Raw genomic sequence first — 18,901 nt, 5'->3', positions numbered from 1 at the left:
GCCTGCCTTAGCACCCCCGCTGTGCCACTGAGCGGGAGCCATCCGAGATAAGCCCAAGCCTATGCCCCAATCTTCTGCCCCAGCCCTGAGCCCCCCAAAAGCCAGAGCCCCTTCCTGCACCACAAACCTCTCATCCCTGGCCCCACCACAGAGCCTGCACCCAGAGCCCTGACCCCCTTCTGCACCCCAACCCCCGGCCCCAGCCCAGAGCCCCCTCCCACATCCTGAACCCCTCATTCCTGGCCCCACCCCACAGCCCTCAACCCCATGCCCTAACCCTCTGCCCCAGTCCTGAGCTCCTCCCAAACCCCTCATCCCCAGCTCCTTTGGGTGGCAGGCATCGACAACTTTCTTCAACTGGGTCACCAGAAAAAAAGTTTGAAAACCACTGCTCTACTACATGCAGTGTTGTAGCCATGTCAGTCCCAGGATATTAGAGAGACAAGGTGGGTGAGTAATATCTTTTACTGGACCAACTTCTGTTGATGAGAAAAGTTTTCAAGATACACCTTAAGAAGAGCTCTGTGTAGCTCAAAAGCTTGTGTTTTTCACCAACAGAAGTTGGCCCAATAAAGGCTATTTCCTCACCCACCTTGTCTACTCTACTATAGACAGTTTCAAAGAATATCTTTCTAAAATCTGCTATGATATCGAAGCACTGATACTATGAACATGTACCACTGAGAGTACTATTTTTATATAGTACCTATCACCATGTCATTTAGTTGAATAATTTGCAAAACATTTTTAAATAAGCACTGATTCTTAAGTACATAGCTCTTTGCCACACACAAATTTAAGATGCATTCATTCTTTTGAAAGTAACATGAAAAGTTTTTCTTTCTGGAATTTTTAGTTGGTTAAAGATTCAACTACGCAAAAATCTTGGTAAAGTCCCTTCTATGGAAGTTAGTGATACATAACTTCTAGGGGCTTTTTGTTTCTAGTTACTCTTTTCTGAATAGATTAATTTAAAAAGAAGCAGAAAGACACCTCAAATAGATAGGTTTTTTCACTTCCTTTAAAAACTCAGGTAGCGAATCAACCTCAGAGTACAGAAAAAATAATTCAAGCACAAGGGGGGGAAAAATATCACCACTCCATAAAAGGACAGTCCCACGTAATCACTCTTAAAAACAATAAGCAAAGAGGAAACGTTCATAGTTAAACTACACTGCCATATACAATTGCTGCACAGAGGATCTAAAAAGCCACTGATATGTAAGTACTGAAAAATAATTTGCTGTTTTAATTGAAAAACAACAAACAGTTCCAGGAAGTTAATGTATTCTTGTGTTGGACTGAATTTTTTCATGTGGCTGAATGGATATATTCTTTCTGGGTGGGAGAGAGAAATGTCAACAGGAGAAATTCTATGCCACTAGGACAGTGTATTCAGGCAAGTTACAATAGAGAGACTATCTGTTATTATTTTTAATCTAGGTGCTAATGCATCTTTGGGTCCAGCGATAAACAGGTTGAATTAAAATGATTTATAATATAGCCTTTTGAAAAACAAATGCAAAAGTTGACTGCAGCATTAGGATTGACAGTTTTTGCGAAATAATGTAATTTAAACCATACCAATGTAGAGACTAATGTGGAAGAAAATATTTTTCAGTAATTATTTCTGTGTGTCAAACAAAGACTTCATATTTCTAAGTCAATCTCTCTCTCTCTCTCTCTGCATAAATCACTCAATGAACCTGTAAGATACTTTAATAGTTTGAGAGTTTCTGAAAGCACACTTGTACTGTGGCAGCAGATAGCTTGTAGTATCACAAATATTTCCATGCTATGAAACAGTCTTTAGGCTATTCTCAGCCCAACTGCTTCTCAATCACAACTCTACTCACATGTAAAAACAATATAGCAATGATAATTTGCCAGGGTGCATGTAAGAATTTCTCCATCTTTTGACATAATATTGTCTTTCAAAGCTTTTTCTGTATAATTACTCCTTTTTCCAAAATGCAATTACTTAAACTTTTTGCGCCAAAATATCTTTATATGCTGAAGTTAATGCAATGTTACTGGCTATTGGATTTTTAAAAATATCCCCTACTTAAATAGACTGATAACGTTTTATATTGCAGTGGAACATAAAAAAATAAAGCTTTTCAAATTAAGCAACTCTTAATTCTCATTTAACTTTTCTAACAAAATAAAGACAACCCACAAATCTTTGAGCACATGGACAGCAAAAAGATCAGAAAAGGTGAGCTTTGGTAGTTATATGGATCATTAACCCAACAGTTCATATTGCTAGCACTTGAATCAGCTCCCTCTGAATAGAGAGACTGTAAGCTTCTCGATAATTGTTCTTTAACAGCCAGTCACTACAGTTATGTAGCTTTTAATAAATAAAACAGATTAAACAGAGACTGCACCAGGACAGATTACACATCAATAATGTATTTATTATAAGGGAGAGTGCTTTCAGTGCTAAAGCACAAGTTGCCATTTGAAATGTTACTTGATTTTAGGAGTGTTATTTTAAATGGTTCAGAGTTTTTCCATTGCTACATTGTTTGGTTCTTTCCTTATTCAGTTTAAAAATTTTAAGCAAGTAAGTGAAAGGAGTTTAGTTGTCTCAAAATCAGCTTGGTCTATGCACTAAATCATGCTAACAACTATAGATGTTACACCAGAGGACTCTCACATTTTTCATAACCCACAAAGACCACATGCAGAGAGAGAAATTCATTAAGTGGACACCTCCTCTCCCATTCAGCCAGACCACACACACTCTTCTCCCCTTGTTCAAATCACAGAGCATCACTATGAAAACTACAGCACTTGTTTACATGCAAAAGTAATATTACAGAAGTATTTAATATATTTTCAAAGCTGTCTTAATCCAATATAATCAATGAAAACAAGGAGTGCTAGCACCATGTAACCAGCTAGCTCTTTGTGGACCAGCAAACGATCTACCAGTTTGGGAACCTCTGTTACACTATGCAACAGATAAGTTCCTTTCCTATACCTTTAATGCCCACTGTCCCCACTACTACAGGCATCTTTCCTGCAACAACAAAATGGGATGTGTGTATGAGAAACCATTTGGGCTTGTGCTCTCTCTCCCTTACACACACACACATACACACACACACACACACACACACACGCTTTCTCTCCCCTCTCCTGACAATGCCAGGACGTTTCAGACTTATTCAAATCTTTTATGCACTAGTGGTTTAAAAAGAATACTTGTGGCACCTTAGAGACTAACAAATTTATTTGAGCATAAGCTTTCGTGAGCTACAGCTCACGGCTGCTACTCTGAAACCAGTGGTTTAAAAGTTACCTTTGGAAGCTGAAATGAAATTTGTTTCCTTTCCAACATGTTTTTTGTCCATCACTCATTTATCACTCTAGAGTGGCAAATGAATGCTGGGCAGACAAATCTTAAATTTTTATTTTAGAGAACAAAAAAAATAAGCTAAGATTTGGATTTTATTTCTAAATATAAAAGTGGAATGGTACATGACCAATAACTAGGCAGTAGACATTAGACGTCCTACTGCACCTTCATTAGCTTATTGAACAAGCAGTACTTCTGTTCTTCCCCTTTTGTTTACACAAATTTAATTGAAGTTTCTATTACTTTAGAATGCAAAAGACTACTGTCATAAAACATTATCCAATGTACAGTTAAAATCTCCCCAGGAAATAAATATGATAAATTTCCTACAGAAACACCGTGGCTATGGACCTGTTTACCATGCCCAGGCAGCAACTTAGGCATCCACTCCTCAGTCATAGAGTTCAGATTTCACTGGATATAGACATACCACTGTATTTTGGGCACAGCTTAACAGCCCTGAGAAATTTGAAATCAATAAGATATATTAAAAACACTGCATAAGAAGGCTGAGTGTTGGAAAGAGGCAGAATGGTCTAGGGCAAGCCTTCCTGCAGCCCCCTCAATCTGTTTTGAAACCTCGCACATTTTCCAAGCTGCTGATGCACACCAATCACTCTCCTAAAACGTTCTCTTGCACTCATTTAGCATGCAATTTTCTAACATTCATAACTTCGTTAAAACTAATATATTTTGATTAGCAAAAATGGCTGATCAAAAAAAGATGTCCGAGGCTAAAATGGGGTGTGAGTGAGTCCCTCTGCCTAGGTCAGGGAAGGAAGGAAGAAAAGAAATCCATCATGTTGACAAAGGTTAAATAAATATACTCAAACCTTTCATACTATTTCTTCTCTGTCTTCAATATAGTGCTAAGATGCCCCCAGATCCCAAAACTTTTCTCTCACCTTTTCTTGCAAGTCACCCTTGCAAGAAGCAGGCAAATTAGGAAATTTCATAAGGATAAGAGCAATACACTAATTAAAACAAAAAACAAACAAAAATCCCACATCACTACAGTGTCTAATTTTGCTCCAATCTGAAAAAGGTCTCCCGACGAATCTCAAACCACAGATCATTGGAGTCAAGCCAGCAGAGAATTTGGTGGCTGGACTCTCCCCCTTCCTCCTTCTATTCTCTTTTTAACCAATTATAAAATAAATTATTATTATTCCTTACCTTTTTGTTAAAGAAATATCACGTGAGCCATATTAAAGTAAATAAACCAGTCTTATATAGAGAGTAAATAACAATTGCCTTTCCACTCTTACAATGTTTGTTCTCCTCCAAACAATAAAAATTATAAAGACAAAACGATGCATAGATCACTTCAATTTATGGATAATGTTTTATATGTGGTTGTAGCCATTTATACATAATATACCCTGGTGAGAAGATAGATAATAGATTCTTTTCATTCATCCATATTATAGCAAAAGGAGAGAACAAAAAGAAAAGGTCACGAAAGCTTATGATCAAATACATTTGTTAGTGCTACTACTCTAGAACAAAAAGAAAAATTCAGTCAGCTAGGCCAGTATGGGGAAGAAATAGTTGCATCTCTTGTATACAGTACAAATGTATACAATCTAAGGCCCCAATCCTGCAAATACTATGCATATATTTAATGTTATGCACATGAACAGTTCCACTGAATTTAATGGGACTACATGCATGTGTATAGTTAATCATTTGCATAAGTGCTTGCAGGATCAGGGATTTTGAATCAAAAACTTCTCAAGGCAGAAGTCATGGCTTTTTTTTAATATGGAAATAGCACAATGGGGACCTTATCCTGGCCAGGACCTCTGGGTGCTACAACAGAAATATAGAACAAAATATTATATTATCATTTAGTAACAACTGTCTAATTCAATGAAAGAGTGCTAATATTTGAAAAGGGCAAACAGGATGACCTGGGTCATAGGCTGGTGAGTTTGACATCAATCATGGGCAAAATAATGGAAAAGCTGATATGAGATTCAATTAATAAAGAATTGAAGGATATTAATATAATTAATGCCAGTCAACATGGTTTTATGGAAAATAGTGTTTGTAAAATAAACTGGATTTCAGTCTGGGATGAATGAAGGTAACTGCACAGATATAATTTACTTAAGCCATGTCTACATTACAGATGCTACAGCAGCATAGCTATGGCGTGGTAGTGTAGATGCTTCCTACAGTGAAAGGAGTGATTTTTCCATTGCTGTATGTAATTCTTGCACTCTACCACTGACCTAACGCTGGTTATACTGGGGGTTAGATCTGCTCACACCCCAGAGTGATGTAGCTTTGTCAATCTAAATTTTAAGTGCAGAGCAGGCCGTATACTTATGGAAGGCATCTTAGTACAGCATGGCATTCTAATTAAAATATTCACACTGTACAACATCAATAAAGTGCTCATTAAATAGATTAAAAACTGGCTGACAGATCTCAAAACGCAGCTTTTTAATATCATCAAATGGTGGGTTTTCTAATGAGTTTCTACAGGGATCAGTTCTAGGTCTGATGATAGTGAACATTTTTACCAATGATCTGGAAATAAATGCAAAATCACTGCTGATGAAATTTACAGATGACACTCATATAGAGCGATGTGGATAATTTGGTAAACTGGACCCAATCAAACAAAATGCATTTTAATACAGACAAATGTAAGGTTATATACCTAGGAACAAGGAATGCAGGCCATGCCTACAGAATAGGGGGCTGTATCCTGGAAAGCACTGAATCTGAAAAGAATTTAGGGCTAATAGTGGACAAGCAACTCAACATGATCTCCCAGTGTGGTGATGTGGCAAAAAGGGTTAATGCAATCCTTAGATGGCTAAACAAGGGAATAAGTAGGGAGGTGATTTTATACTGTGTCCAAGTCTGATGTCCATATTTTTAAAACGATATTGAAAAATTGGAGGGGGTGCAGAAAAGAGCCAAAAATGATTTGAGGGCTGCCTTACAGCCACAGAATTAAAAAGCTCAATCTGTTTAGTATATCAAAGAGAAAACTGAAAGTGACTTGATTATGGTGCATAAATATCTTCATGGGGAGAAAGTAAGGTACTAAAGGGCTCTTTAATCTAGGGGAGACCAATGACTGGAAGTTAAATCAAGACAAATTTAAATTAGAAATAAGGCACACATTTTTAAAGAGCAAGGGAGATTAATCACTGGAACAAAATACTAAACAAAGTTGTGGATTCTCCATCTCCTGAAATCTTCAAACCAAGAGTGGATGCTTTTTGGAAGATATGCTTCAGTCAAACACAAGTTATTGTGATCAATACAAAGGTAACTGGTGTAATTCTATGGCCTGTAATTCTATTATTAAATGTTCCTTTCTGGCCTTAAAATCTATTAATCTATGAATCAATGCAATCAAATTATTTGCAGCCCACAATGCATCCGCATATACCCATTCTCATGCATTGTCTCATTCAGACAAAACTAAAAATCAAAACAACCATATCACTATAACTTTCTTCACTACACTAGAAAAAGAATGACTTCCAGTAGCATGAAATATCCATTTTGTATTCTAGGAATTGTGACAGTGTGTTCTAAAGTGCTAACTTAATAGTTATGTTTTTCAAACCTCTACATTAAATTAACTTGACGAGAAAAGCACGATAAAAAATTGAGAATTGACAATCCATGCAGGTGTAACACTAACAAACAATTAAAGTTCTATTCACATTTATCAGCCTAATATGCAGAGCAAGGAAGCAAACCATTGATATGCCAAAGGCATCAAAGTGTTTGCTGAAATTCTATGATACCGTTTTCTTGATACATCTTTCTAAGGTACAACACAGTTTGTAAAACCACAGTTCATCTCTATTATTTTCTTAAAAAATTAACCAGACGGAAGGACTATTTCAACATAGGTGACATGAGGGGGGTCATTTGGTTTAACAATATAATTAAATAAAATCATTCCAGTAGCAGTTTTTGGAGATTGCTTAAAAAGACACATCGTGATTCATGACAGACAAAGTCACTGGGGTAAATCACCAATTCAGCGCACAATGCTGAATTGAACCAATGGCTCAGTGGGAGCACAATGCAATCATACCAAGGTGTGGGAGTAGGGTGACCAGATGTCCCAATTTTATAGGGACAGTCCCGATATTTGGGGCTTTTTCTTATATAGGCTCCTATTACCCCCCCCATACTCTATCCCAATTTTTCATACTTGCTATCTGGGCAGCCTATGTGGGAGTCAAGTCGCTGCTTAATTAGGCTGAGGCTTGGAACACTGAAGAAGTGATCTGCTCCACTTTTAGTCAGGCAAGAACACGTAGAACACTACTGCCCTTTTCTACCACCTAGTGGATTGTGACAGAGGTTTGAGAGGAGTCATGTACTCTAGTCACATAATGAGCTATGCAATAATGATTACTGCCAAGAAACAAACACAGGGCAGCCTGGATATCAAGGAACAGGGAAAGACCACTCTTGGACTAATTAATAATACTCTTGACACCTTCCTCTAGGAAGTAAGTTTCCCTTTAATGGTTGCCAGTCCAGTGTTACCAAGAAAAGGCAAGACCAATCCAGCCAAGATTCTCTCTCTGTACATCTGTGTTTTTATACCAGGCCCATCAGCCTGATATTTGAGCAATAACAGACTACTAACAGCTTCAGTTCAGCATAAGAATGCAAGTAATATTAAACTGTAACATAGCAGCAGAAGTCACATTTATATTTCAATTTTTATTTTAATAAAGGCTACAGATACAATTTATGAAAGTCTATTCTTGCTTAGAAAAAAACAGGTTTCAGAGTAACAGCCGTGTTAGTCTGTATTTGCAAAAAGAAAAGGAGTACTTGTGGCACCTTAGAGACTAACCAATTTATTTGAGCATAAGCTTTCGTGAGCTACAGCTCACTTCATCGGATGCATACTGTGGAAAATACAGATGTTTTTATACACACAAACCATGAAAAAATGGGTGTTTATCACTACTAAAGGTTTTCTCTCCCCCCACCCCACTCTCCTGCTGGTAATAGCTTATCTAAATTGATCACTCTCCTTACAATGTGTGTGATAATCAAGGTGGGCCATTTCCAGCACAAATCCAGGGTTTAACAAGAACATCTGAGGAACGGGGTGGGGGGTGGGGGAGGGGCGCGTAGGAAAAAACAAGGGGAAATAGGTTATCTTGCATAATAACTTAGCCACTCCCAGTCTCTATTCAAGTCTAAGTTAATTGTATCCAATTTGCAAATGAATTCCAAAGCAGCAGTCTCTTGCTGGAGTCTGGTTTTGAAGTTTTTCTGTTGTAATATCGCAACTTTCATGTCTGTAATCACATGACCAGAGAGATTGAAGTGTTCTCTGACTGGTTTATGAATGCTATAATTCTTGACATCTGATTTGTCATCTATTTCCCCTTGTTTTTTCCTAACCCCCCCCCCCCCCCACGTTCCTCAGACGTTCTTGTTAAATCCTGGATTTGTGCTGGAAATGGCCCACCTTGATTATCACACACATTGTAAGGAGAGTGATCAATTTAGATAAGCTATTACCAGCAGGAGAGTGGGGTGGGGGGAGAGAAAACCTTTTGTAGTGATAAACACCCATTTTTTCATGGTTTGTGTGTATAAAAACATCTGTATTTTCCACAGTATGCATCCGATGAAGTGAGCTGTAGCTCACGAAAGCTTATGCTCAAATAAATTGGTTAGTCTCTAAGGTGCCACAAGTACTCCTTTTAGAAAAAAAACAGTATTTTTCACTAGGAAAAAACTATTTTTTCTATATTGCAGTTATATGTATTTGTATAGTATGTACTCTGTATATTAGAAATATTTATAGATTAGTTCTAGGCCAGACTGTTCATTTTTGATTATTACATCAAGAGTACAAATCCCACAATTCCTCAAGAATAAAAAGTAAGACACAATTATTCCGTGAATATGTTTTAGTTTGTTGCCATACTACAATGTGCTTGATTATCATAAGTTAAGGATTTTATATATTCTTTTGGAGTGGGTAACATCTAGTCACTTGAGGGAGAGCCGGGTGGAAGAGGGGTACCATAGTGGGATGATGAAGGTGTGGCCAGAAAAGATCAAATACAAGAGATGGAAATAAGAAACACCAGTTTCCTGTATTTAAATTCTTTTAGAAGCACCCAGGAGATTAGATAGATTTCATCAAGAGAGGAGAGAAAAAGTAGGAAAGGAAATCAGAACAATCCTCATGAAGATAAATGCATTATTAAATGACCACTCACACCATGCCAAAATGCTCTGGATGATCCATAACCAATTCAAATAAAATTAAAGTCAGAAATATAATTATACAGCAATTCTTAGCAAGTGCTTTTTCATAACAACTAATGTAAGTTTGCTTTCATGAACACTAAATAATGGACATTACTTTACACCAGGTTTTCCTATTCAAAAGTACTGAAGCTTACTTACACAAATTCAAATTAGGCTCTCCACTGAAAGCATGAAGAAGCTGTTACTTCAAGTTTATCACTTGAAAAAGCTCAGTAATCCCTAGGCTCAAACAGGGCAAACTAAACCCCAGAAAAGCTGTAGCCAAGTGTCTTAACCAAGATATAAAAATCCATTTCAGATTTTAATTCCAACCCAGAATTAAGTATTCTGATCTCTGATATCCGGCACATATTTTATGATGAATCTTCAAGAAACAGCTGCCACTGCTTACCAGTAATATTTATGAGTACCAGTTGTCTGACCATTCTTTCTCTCTGTCTTCTGTAATAGTACAACTACAGAGATGATATATTACCTGGAAGAGTCTCTCTCAAAGATGATCTAGCTTAATATAACTACCCTGACATTAGGCACTATATGGAGATGTTTATAGCTTAATTTAAGATCTGAAATATGTGATCCACACATCTACAGATTTATTTTTTATGGAGAACTGTATAAACTGCTGATAATCAAGCCAGGATTCAGTGACCAGACTAATACTATGATCCAGTATATACTATAAGTAAACTGAATTGTGACCAACTTGAAATAAATAGGGCATTCTAAGCAAAGAGTCAGAGTGAAGAATATCAATCTTTTAATTCTTCTGCATCTTACTGGAAGGAAACTGTACATTGTAAAATTAATAATCTGGAACATTTTAGAAATGTGTTCTGATATTTTCTATATAATGTATTTATTCAGACACAGAAGTCTGAAATTGTTTTTAAATGTTGTCTACTGAATAATACCTCAAAGGGGACACACACCTCCAAAGCACTTGCAACCCCTCCCAGCTTGGTATCATTCACAAACTTTGTAAGTGTACTCTCTATGCCATTATCTACATCACTAATGAAAATATTGAACCGTACTGGACCCAGGACCAATCCCTGTGGGACCCCACTCGATATGCCCTTCCAGCTTGACGGTGAATCACTGATAACTACTCTCTGGGAATGGTTTCTCAGTCTTGAACATTCAGCCCCACGAGGTCACACTGGCTTCTCAACAAAAGAGCTGTCTCCTCAACAAAAGAGCTGTCTCAGTTATTGGAAACCATCCAGAACGGCGCTCGTGAAAGTTCTAACACCGCCAGCAACACTACCCCGCATAAATCAATTATATCCTGTGGCCAAGGCATTCGTAGGCCCCAACAGCCAGCCTTGATTGGCTACAAAGAAAGTGCGAAGGAGACTGTAGTCTTAAAGACTAACTTGCAAACCCTTCTATTATTATTATTAATTACACTGAGAAAAGTGTGCTATGCACTTTCATGGAAATGGAGACAGGCACCATTCTTGAAGCACTTTTAAACTAAATTCAAGCATGACACATGGGGGTTACAGACTGACAAAAAGGGGGAAAGGAGAGGAAAGAAATGAGTTATAATAATCAGATCACCCATGAGTAACGAGTAAGGCATGTTCACATAAAGGTGGCTTCATTAAATTAGAGTTGTTTTGTTTTTTAAATCTCACTAGCAGCCTCAAAAATGTAAACCAATCTTCTAGTGTTTACACAATGAAATCTGCTTTAAAAAACTGAGCTAAAATGTTATGCATAATTTCACTAAGCAACAACTAAGGAAGAACATAGCAAAAGAAAACACATATTTTAAGGGTAGTGGTACTGTCACGGTTCCTCCCCCACTCTGAACTCTAGGGTACAGATGTGGGGACCTGCATGAAAAACCTCCTAAGCTTATCTTTACCAGCTTAGGTCAAAACTTCCCCAAGGTACAAAATATTACCCCCGTTATCCTTGGACTGGCCGCTACCACCACCAAACTAATACTGGTTACTGGGGAAGAGCTGTTTGGACGCGTCCTTCCCCCCAAAATACTTCCCAAAACCTTGCACCCCACTTCCTGGACAAGGTTTGGTAAAAAGCCTCACCAATTTGCCTAGGTGACTACAGACCCAGACCCTTGGATCTTAAGAACAATGAACAATCCTCCCAACACTTGCACCCCCCCTTTCCTGGGAAATGTTGGATAAAAAGCCTCACCAATTTGCATAGGTGACCACAGACCCAAACCCTTGGATCTGAGAACAATGAAAAAGCATTCAGTGTTTTACAAGAAGACTTTTAATAAAAAATAGAAGTAAATAGAAATAAAGAAATCCCCCCTGTAAAATCAGGATGGTAGATATCTTACAGGGTAATTAGATTCAAAACATAGAGAACCCCTCTAGGCAAAACCTTAAGTTACAAAAAAGATACACAGACAGAAATAGTTATTCTATTCAGCACAATTCTTTTCTCAGCCATTTAAAGAAATCATAATCTAACACATACCTAGCTAGATTACTGACTAAAAGTTCTAAGACTCCATTCCTGTTCTGTCCCTGGCCAAGACGACTACAGACAGACACAGACCCTTTGTTTCTCTCCCTCCTCCCAGCTTTTGAAAGTATCTTGTCTCCTCATTGGTCATTTTGGTCAGGTGCCAGCGAGGTTACCTTTAGCTTCTTAACCCTTTACAGGTGAGAGGAGCTTTCCCCTGGCCAGGAGGGATTTCAAAGGGGTTTACCCTTCCCTTTATATTTATGACAGGTACCAAGGAGGGAGAGGAATTATTTTGTGTGGTTCACTTAGGTGTGGTTAAGTGGAACAACAAAACCTTAAGAAAATTTAGTCTGCATGGCAAGAGAAAATTCTTGTGGAACAATCTCTCAGATAGAAATGGTGGAAGCCCCATCACTTAGGGCATTTACAATTAGACTAAACAAAGCACTAGAAAAGCATCATAGTGCACATTCTGCAATCACAAGGAGATGAACTGAATGATGTTATAGGTCTTTTCCATATCTAATTTCTATGATTCTATTACATTAGCTTTTATATTTACAGGCCCCAAAACCCAAGAGTTGCAGACTTGGAGTCGCAAAGGCCTGCTAGATCAATCCTCTCCTCTCATATTTTTAATAATATATTTAAAGCTATTCTGAATTTTCTGTATTGCCATTTAGTCAACAAGTATGATATATTATACCTAGATTACATGTCTGTTCCAAGAACCACTGAAGAAGGTTTGGAAGGTTTCAGTTCAATTGTTATAGGCAATACTAACGTTGTAAAAGCGTGGTCTCTATAAATTAAGTTCTCGTTACATGTTAATATAAGTCACAAATTTCATATCACTGCCAGAACCTCTTAGCAAATTAAAAAGAAACAAAAAACAAATAAAAACTCCCTGAAATTCACAGAAACAACTTTTTAAAGGTTTCTGTAGTTATCTGACCTTTGGTGACTTCACATGATTATGTGTCATTTTACTTTTAAACAAAACTGAGGGCTGCTTTTCTCCCCCAGGCTTCTTTAAAAGTTCTCTCTCTAACCTCAAACATTTATTTTCTAGAAAATGATATTATTCAAACCCAGGAATTCCCCAATTCATCCAAGTTTTGCTTTCTGCATGGTTTTGTTTTCTTTTATCAAAGCAAGAGAGCTGAACTTTTTTTAAACCACCTTAAAAAAAACGATTTCATCATAAGCAAGTTTCGTTTCAGGTTTTACAATGTTGGCCTGCTGCAAGATCAGTTGGCTGCTGCTAGGGGGAAGAAGTTGGTTTATATTTATTACAAAATGTTCCCTTTTGTTTTTTTTGTAGAGCTATGGCATTTCCTACGGAAACACCAGTTGTGAAAATGGTCACTGTCACGATAGCTTTCACAACTCCTCAGACAAATAACTCCACCTGCGACCTGTATGAACATCAAAATACAGCAAGGATCTTACTGCCTGTGTTTTACAGCTTTATTTTAATTCTTGGTGTGCTTGGAAATGGACTTGCCCTCGTTGTCATTTTTAAAAACAGAAAAAAAATCAACTCTACTACCCTCTATTCCATAAATCTTGTCCTCTCAGACATTCTTTTTACTACTGCCTTGCCTACACGAATAGCATACTATGCACTAGGATTTCATTGGCCATTTAGAGAAACACTTTGCAGACTAACTGCTCTCATATTTTATATCAACACATATGCAGGTGTAAACTTTATGACTTGCTTGAGTATTGACAGGTTTTTTGCCGTAGTCCACCCTTTTCGATACAACAAAATCAGAAGAATTAAACATGCCAAGTATATTTGTATATTTGTCTGGTTTCTTGTATTTAGCCAAACACTTCCATTGCTCATACAGTCCATGTCAAATGAGGAGGGAGGAAGGACTACATGTATGGAATATCCAAACTTTGAAAAAATTCAACATCTACCGTGGATACTTCTTGCTGCCTGTTTAATAGGGTACATCATTCCTCTTGAAATTATACTATTTTGTTATTCTCAAATTAGTTGCAAACTTTTTCAAACTGCTAAGGAAAACCCATTAACTGAAAAATCAGGGATAAACAAAAAGGCCATCAACACAATCATTTTTGTAATTGTTGTGTTTGTCATCTGTTTTACTCCTTATCACATTGTTATTATCCAACACATGATCAAGAAGCTTCAATATAATCCTTTGTGCAATGAACAGCAAACGTTCCAGAAGTCCCTCCATTACACTGTGTTTCTGATGAATTTTAACTGCTGCATGGATCCTTTCATCTATTTCTTTGCATGTAAAGGATACAAGAGGAGGATAATGAAAATACTGAAACGTCAAGTTAGTATATCAGTTTCAAGTGCCGTCAGATCAGCTCATGAAGAAAGCTCACGTGAGATGAGAGAAACACACATGACTATACTTTCAAAACCTTCAAATGGAAAGTTATAAACCGAAAATAAACATTCCAATAATGCAAGTTTACTGGGCCTTCAGTAAATACTGTTTATGCTTCCTGCGCAGCAAATTAAGTAAGATTGTTTCACAGTATTTTGGAAATCAAAGGTGATGTTGGACTAAAAAATAAATGGTCATGTGAAAGCAAGAAAACTCAAAATTAGCATTTTCCAAGCTGAATCACTTTGACCTGGCTTCATGAGTTTTCCAGGAGATTTCCACCATTCATTATTGTCCTGCAACTTTCCATTCCTGGATTTTAGGAAAGCTTGATTCACACTATATACTAGTACTCTGAGAAAGGAATAAACTAAAAAAAGCTAATAGCTCAGAGTGACTAAAAACCAACACATCTGAAAAGGGATAAACATCTGACTGATCTCCAATTTAAGCACTCATTACCAATATGGTGTGTTATGTGCACTGGACTGACAGGGCAAGGGTAAAGACATAAAACAAAGGAAATAACTTTTGAAGGAAAATAAAACTTATATTTTTCATGGATAATTATAAACGTGTAATTTAGAACCTTTTGGAGGCAGGGTTGGATTACAGTATTCGGAACATGAACATCTTATCTAAATTTATTGTGGATAACTTTGTGAGAATACAAGTGAAAAAGAGTTAAGACACTGTTAGTTTGTAAAATTTTGCATGTGTAAGTAAATCTAAAGAACAAAGAGAGCATTGTTTCCCACAACTATCCAAGGGTCTTCAAGGTTCCTGCTAAAATCACAGGTTGCAATAACAATAAGATAAAAGATTCTAGAAATGGGAAGAAATGTTTATAGTTGAAATGTGTTAAATTTGTTCATTTTAATGGGAGGAGTGACCACCTCTTCTTGGACACTCTTTATGTGGAGGGTTACTATATGAGAACAGCAGAAGATGGAGCAAGCTTCACCATCATGGTTGCTGCTGCCCACACCATCTTCTGGGTTGCACCACACCACCATGCGGCCTTCATCGTTCTGAACCTGAAACATGCCTTGACAAGACCAAGCCATAGTGGGAACAGATGACATCACTATCAGAGGTGCTAGAACAATTTTTCTAGTGGGAGTGCTGAGAGCCATTGAACCAAACTGTAAACCCTGTATATAATGGAAACCAGTTCAAGCCCGGGGGTGCTTCAGCATCCCCAGTTCCAGCACCTATGACCACTATCCTAGGGCTCACCTCTGCCCTCACCTTCCCCACCCCAGAATTAGCTGACTCCTGAACAACAGCTAGGATGCCAGTCTTTGGTTCCTGCCATCATACCCTTCCTCATGTGTCATGTTCTTTCCCACCTTATTTCTCCTTTTTTTCTATTTCTTGTCTTCTGTCTAATAAGACTCTGCCTTAGCTGGGCAACACAACTTTGCAACACTGCTGTGAGCCTGTGAACAAGAAAGGCAAGCTAAAAACAATGCCTTGAACAGCCCAACACTGGTAAAAGATTGCCAGATCTCAGAGTGGCAATAAGACCATGTGCTGTGTCTGTGTTTCCTCAGCAGTGAGATTGCAACTGAAAGTCATCACCAGATAAAGAAGCTACATTTTCTATTTTTGCTATTCTTTATCTCCCCCTATATGTGAGTTCACCGTGTTTTCCCTTAAAGGAAGCGGGACCATACTTGAACAGCACAGCAGCAGCAGCTCAGGATCAACTAAAGTAACTTTTTGCTCATTTCCCCACAAAAAAGTGCAGTTAATACCATCTAAATACTATCAACTGGAGATTTCCAACCATAAAAGACACTATACAGCTGAAGCGAAATGGAACAAGGAAAACGGTTACAATGAAAGACTTCATTGTTTAAGTTGTAAATGCTTCCACTGTTTTTTCTTCTTTTCCTGTCTTTTTATTAAAAAGTTAAAAAGATGTTTAATGGTAGCTGTTAACATGGTAGTAAGTCAGCAATAACTTGTCACAAAATCACACTTAACTGTTTAATGTTGTAAAAGAAAACATGGGTTTTAGTAACATCTTATTCCTGTTGGGCATGTGACACCCCCTTACCACTACAGATTCCATACTATTAATGTCTATCTTTCTACTTATGGCATGCATTTGGTCTAGTTTTAGATTGGAAGACCCTCAGAGCAAGACATTTCTGTATATTTGCCTGTAAAATGTCATGAACACAAACAGTATATCACCATATAAGCAATCATTTATGTATCTCTCTGTTTTTTTAACAAAATAAAATCAAAGCACAAATTAGTATTAAAATATTAACTCCCCTCTTTTCTCTATGTTCTCACATCTATCATTCTGTTATTTTTAAATCTAAATATATATATATTAAAACTAAACAACTAACTTCATGTCAAAATGCTAGTTTTCCTTGAGTAAGTAAGGACTGCAGCACTGGGCCAATTACATAACAGTTTATTTAAGAAAAGTCTTACATAATGTGCCCCTTAACTCTTTTTTCCTTATTTTAATACATTTTCTCAAATATTTAATGAGACACCATCTTTCCGTAAAATAAAGACCTAGAGCTGAATTACATGGTCTATTAAAATACCTACTTTAAACTTAATTTCCTGGTGGCATTTTACTGTGAGTAACAACTGTTTGTTTTAATGATTTCTCTCATAGTAATTTAATGCATTATGTAAAGGTGGTTATAATAATTAGTTCTAATTTAGACTAGATTTAGATGAGAAGCAGCACCCAATTTGTAGACCTTGAAATCAAATTGAAATATAATGTATTGGGAGAAAAATCTTTCAGTGTTCTCTATTCTAGCACCCACCCACCCATCTGAATATGCCCCCAAACGAACTAGAAATAAGGAAGAGCTCAAGAGGTGGATGAGAATTTTTCCTCCTCCCCCCCAAAGAGGTTGCAAGAATATTTTTTAGTGTGTGCATGCAAGAGCTTCTCCTCTTCCTGCTGATGTTGTGGAAAGGCAAAGCTAAAGGAGTGAATTTCATACTCATTATCAAGGCAGTAAGGTCTGTGATCATCCTTACTTCCTCTGGTCTTAGTCTTGGGCCAGATGCCAAAAAAGCTCTGTTTCCCCACTCTCACAAGAACAATTTGTTGGTCGTTTCTTCTTTTCTGAAGGGCATAACTCTGGAAGGAAGTTGTGTTTCCTTAGCAAGAGGCATCACTCTTTTAAGTGGTTTAGTTAAACGCCTGGAGGGCCTTAAAAATCACATTTGTCATCTTTAAAAGTACCTAATGTCCTATGGGGAGTCAATAGTGATGTGTTCTTAGCAGCTACTGCTGCTGAGGTGGGCTGTGCTGTGTTTTGGATCAGGTAGAGCTTTAACAGTAGTGTACTAATTCCTAAATACAGTGAGCTGTAGTAATCTAGTCTAGAAGCTACAAAGGCATGGATCACTTGCCAGGTCAGTAACAGAAAGCAAGGGGTGTAAGCCTTATTACCAGCCACAGATGGCAAACTTAACTCTGTGCATGTCCAGAAAGAATGAGGAGCCTAAGAGAATTCCTAGAGAACAAAACTATTTGGTAATCTGAGGGCAGACTCCTTCAAAAACATAAGATGCTACAGTTTTCCAGCTCTTCAAAAGGCGTCCCTCGTTCCATCAAAATCATCTCTGTCTTGATTTGGTTTAGCTTCAGCCAGCCTTCATCCACTTGCTAATCTTGGCCGGGCACGAGAATAGTTATGTAACACTGCTATCAGCAATGCAAGTAAAACAGAGCCTGGTGTCATGTGCATATTGCTGACTGTTGAGACAATGTCTCATGACCTTGTGGGGGAGGTTTAGATTGGATATTAGGAAAAACTTTTTCACTAAGAGGGTGGTGAAACACTGGAATGAGTTACCTAGGGAGGTGGTAGAATCTCCTTCCTTAGAGGTTTTTAAGGTCAGGCTTGACAAAGCCCTGGCTGGGATGATTTAACTGGGAATTGGTCCTGCTTTGAGCAGGGGGTTGGACTAGATGACCTTCTGGGGTCCCTTCCAACCCTGATATTCTATGATTCTATGACCTCTCCTAGCAGCTTCACTATAGACAAAGAACAAGATAAGTGATCAAATAGAGTCTGCCAAGTGGTATGTTGGAGACAAGACTTTGCCCATCACAATTACAATGTGACCTGAAAGGAAGGATATCACCCAGTGCAGGAGTAATCATATTAACCTTTGCTATGTCTCCAAAGCAAAACAATATACTCTGGTCAATTTATCAAATGCTGCAGAAAAGAACTAATATTATGAGACGTATACATTCTCCACTGTATTTTCCATTGCACGTTGCTATGTGAAAACTTGATTATGCCAATAAACTCAAATCCTGATACTCCTTTCACGTTGGTGAGAATCAGGAGTAATTCTAGTTTCATAACAGTATAAATGAGAAAAGAATGAAGCCATGTGT

At 37.6% G+C, this 18,901-nt stretch overlaps 2 protein-coding genes across 3 annotated transcripts in view; one reads left to right on the top strand and one right to left on the bottom strand.

The window, feature by feature from the left end:
* Positions 1 to 18,901, bottom strand: part of UBAC2 (UBA domain containing 2) — a 163,659-nt gene that overhangs the window by 68,123 nt on the left and 76,635 nt on the right. The gene's annotated exons all lie outside the window — the stretch shown is intronic.
* LOC311514878 (G-protein coupled receptor 183-like) lies at positions 1,150 to 16,708 on the top strand. Its single transcript, XM_084617612.1, has 2 exons — positions 1,150 to 1,221; positions 13,440 to 16,708. The coding sequence occupies exon 2, from the start codon at positions 13,444 to 13,446 to the stop codon at positions 14,548 to 14,550; it is 1,107 nt and encodes a 368-aa protein (XP_084473738.1). The 5' UTR covers positions 1,150 to 1,221; positions 13,440 to 13,443; the 3' UTR covers positions 14,551 to 16,708.

Source organism: Lepidochelys olivacea, assembly GCF_965140295.1.
Source record: "Lepidochelys olivacea isolate rLepOli2 genome assembly, chromosome: 1".
In the NCBI taxonomy this organism is placed as follows: Eukaryota; Metazoa; Chordata; order Testudines; family Cheloniidae; genus Lepidochelys; species Lepidochelys olivacea.
The sequence above is the reverse complement of the archived record's forward strand: the minus strand, read 5'-3'. Positions and strand labels throughout refer to the sequence as shown.

Coding starts and splice junctions, on each gene's coding strand:
- LOC311514878 (XM_084617612.1), top strand. CDS start 13,444: ATGGCATTTCCTACGGAAACACCAGTTGTGAAAATGGTCACTGTCACG.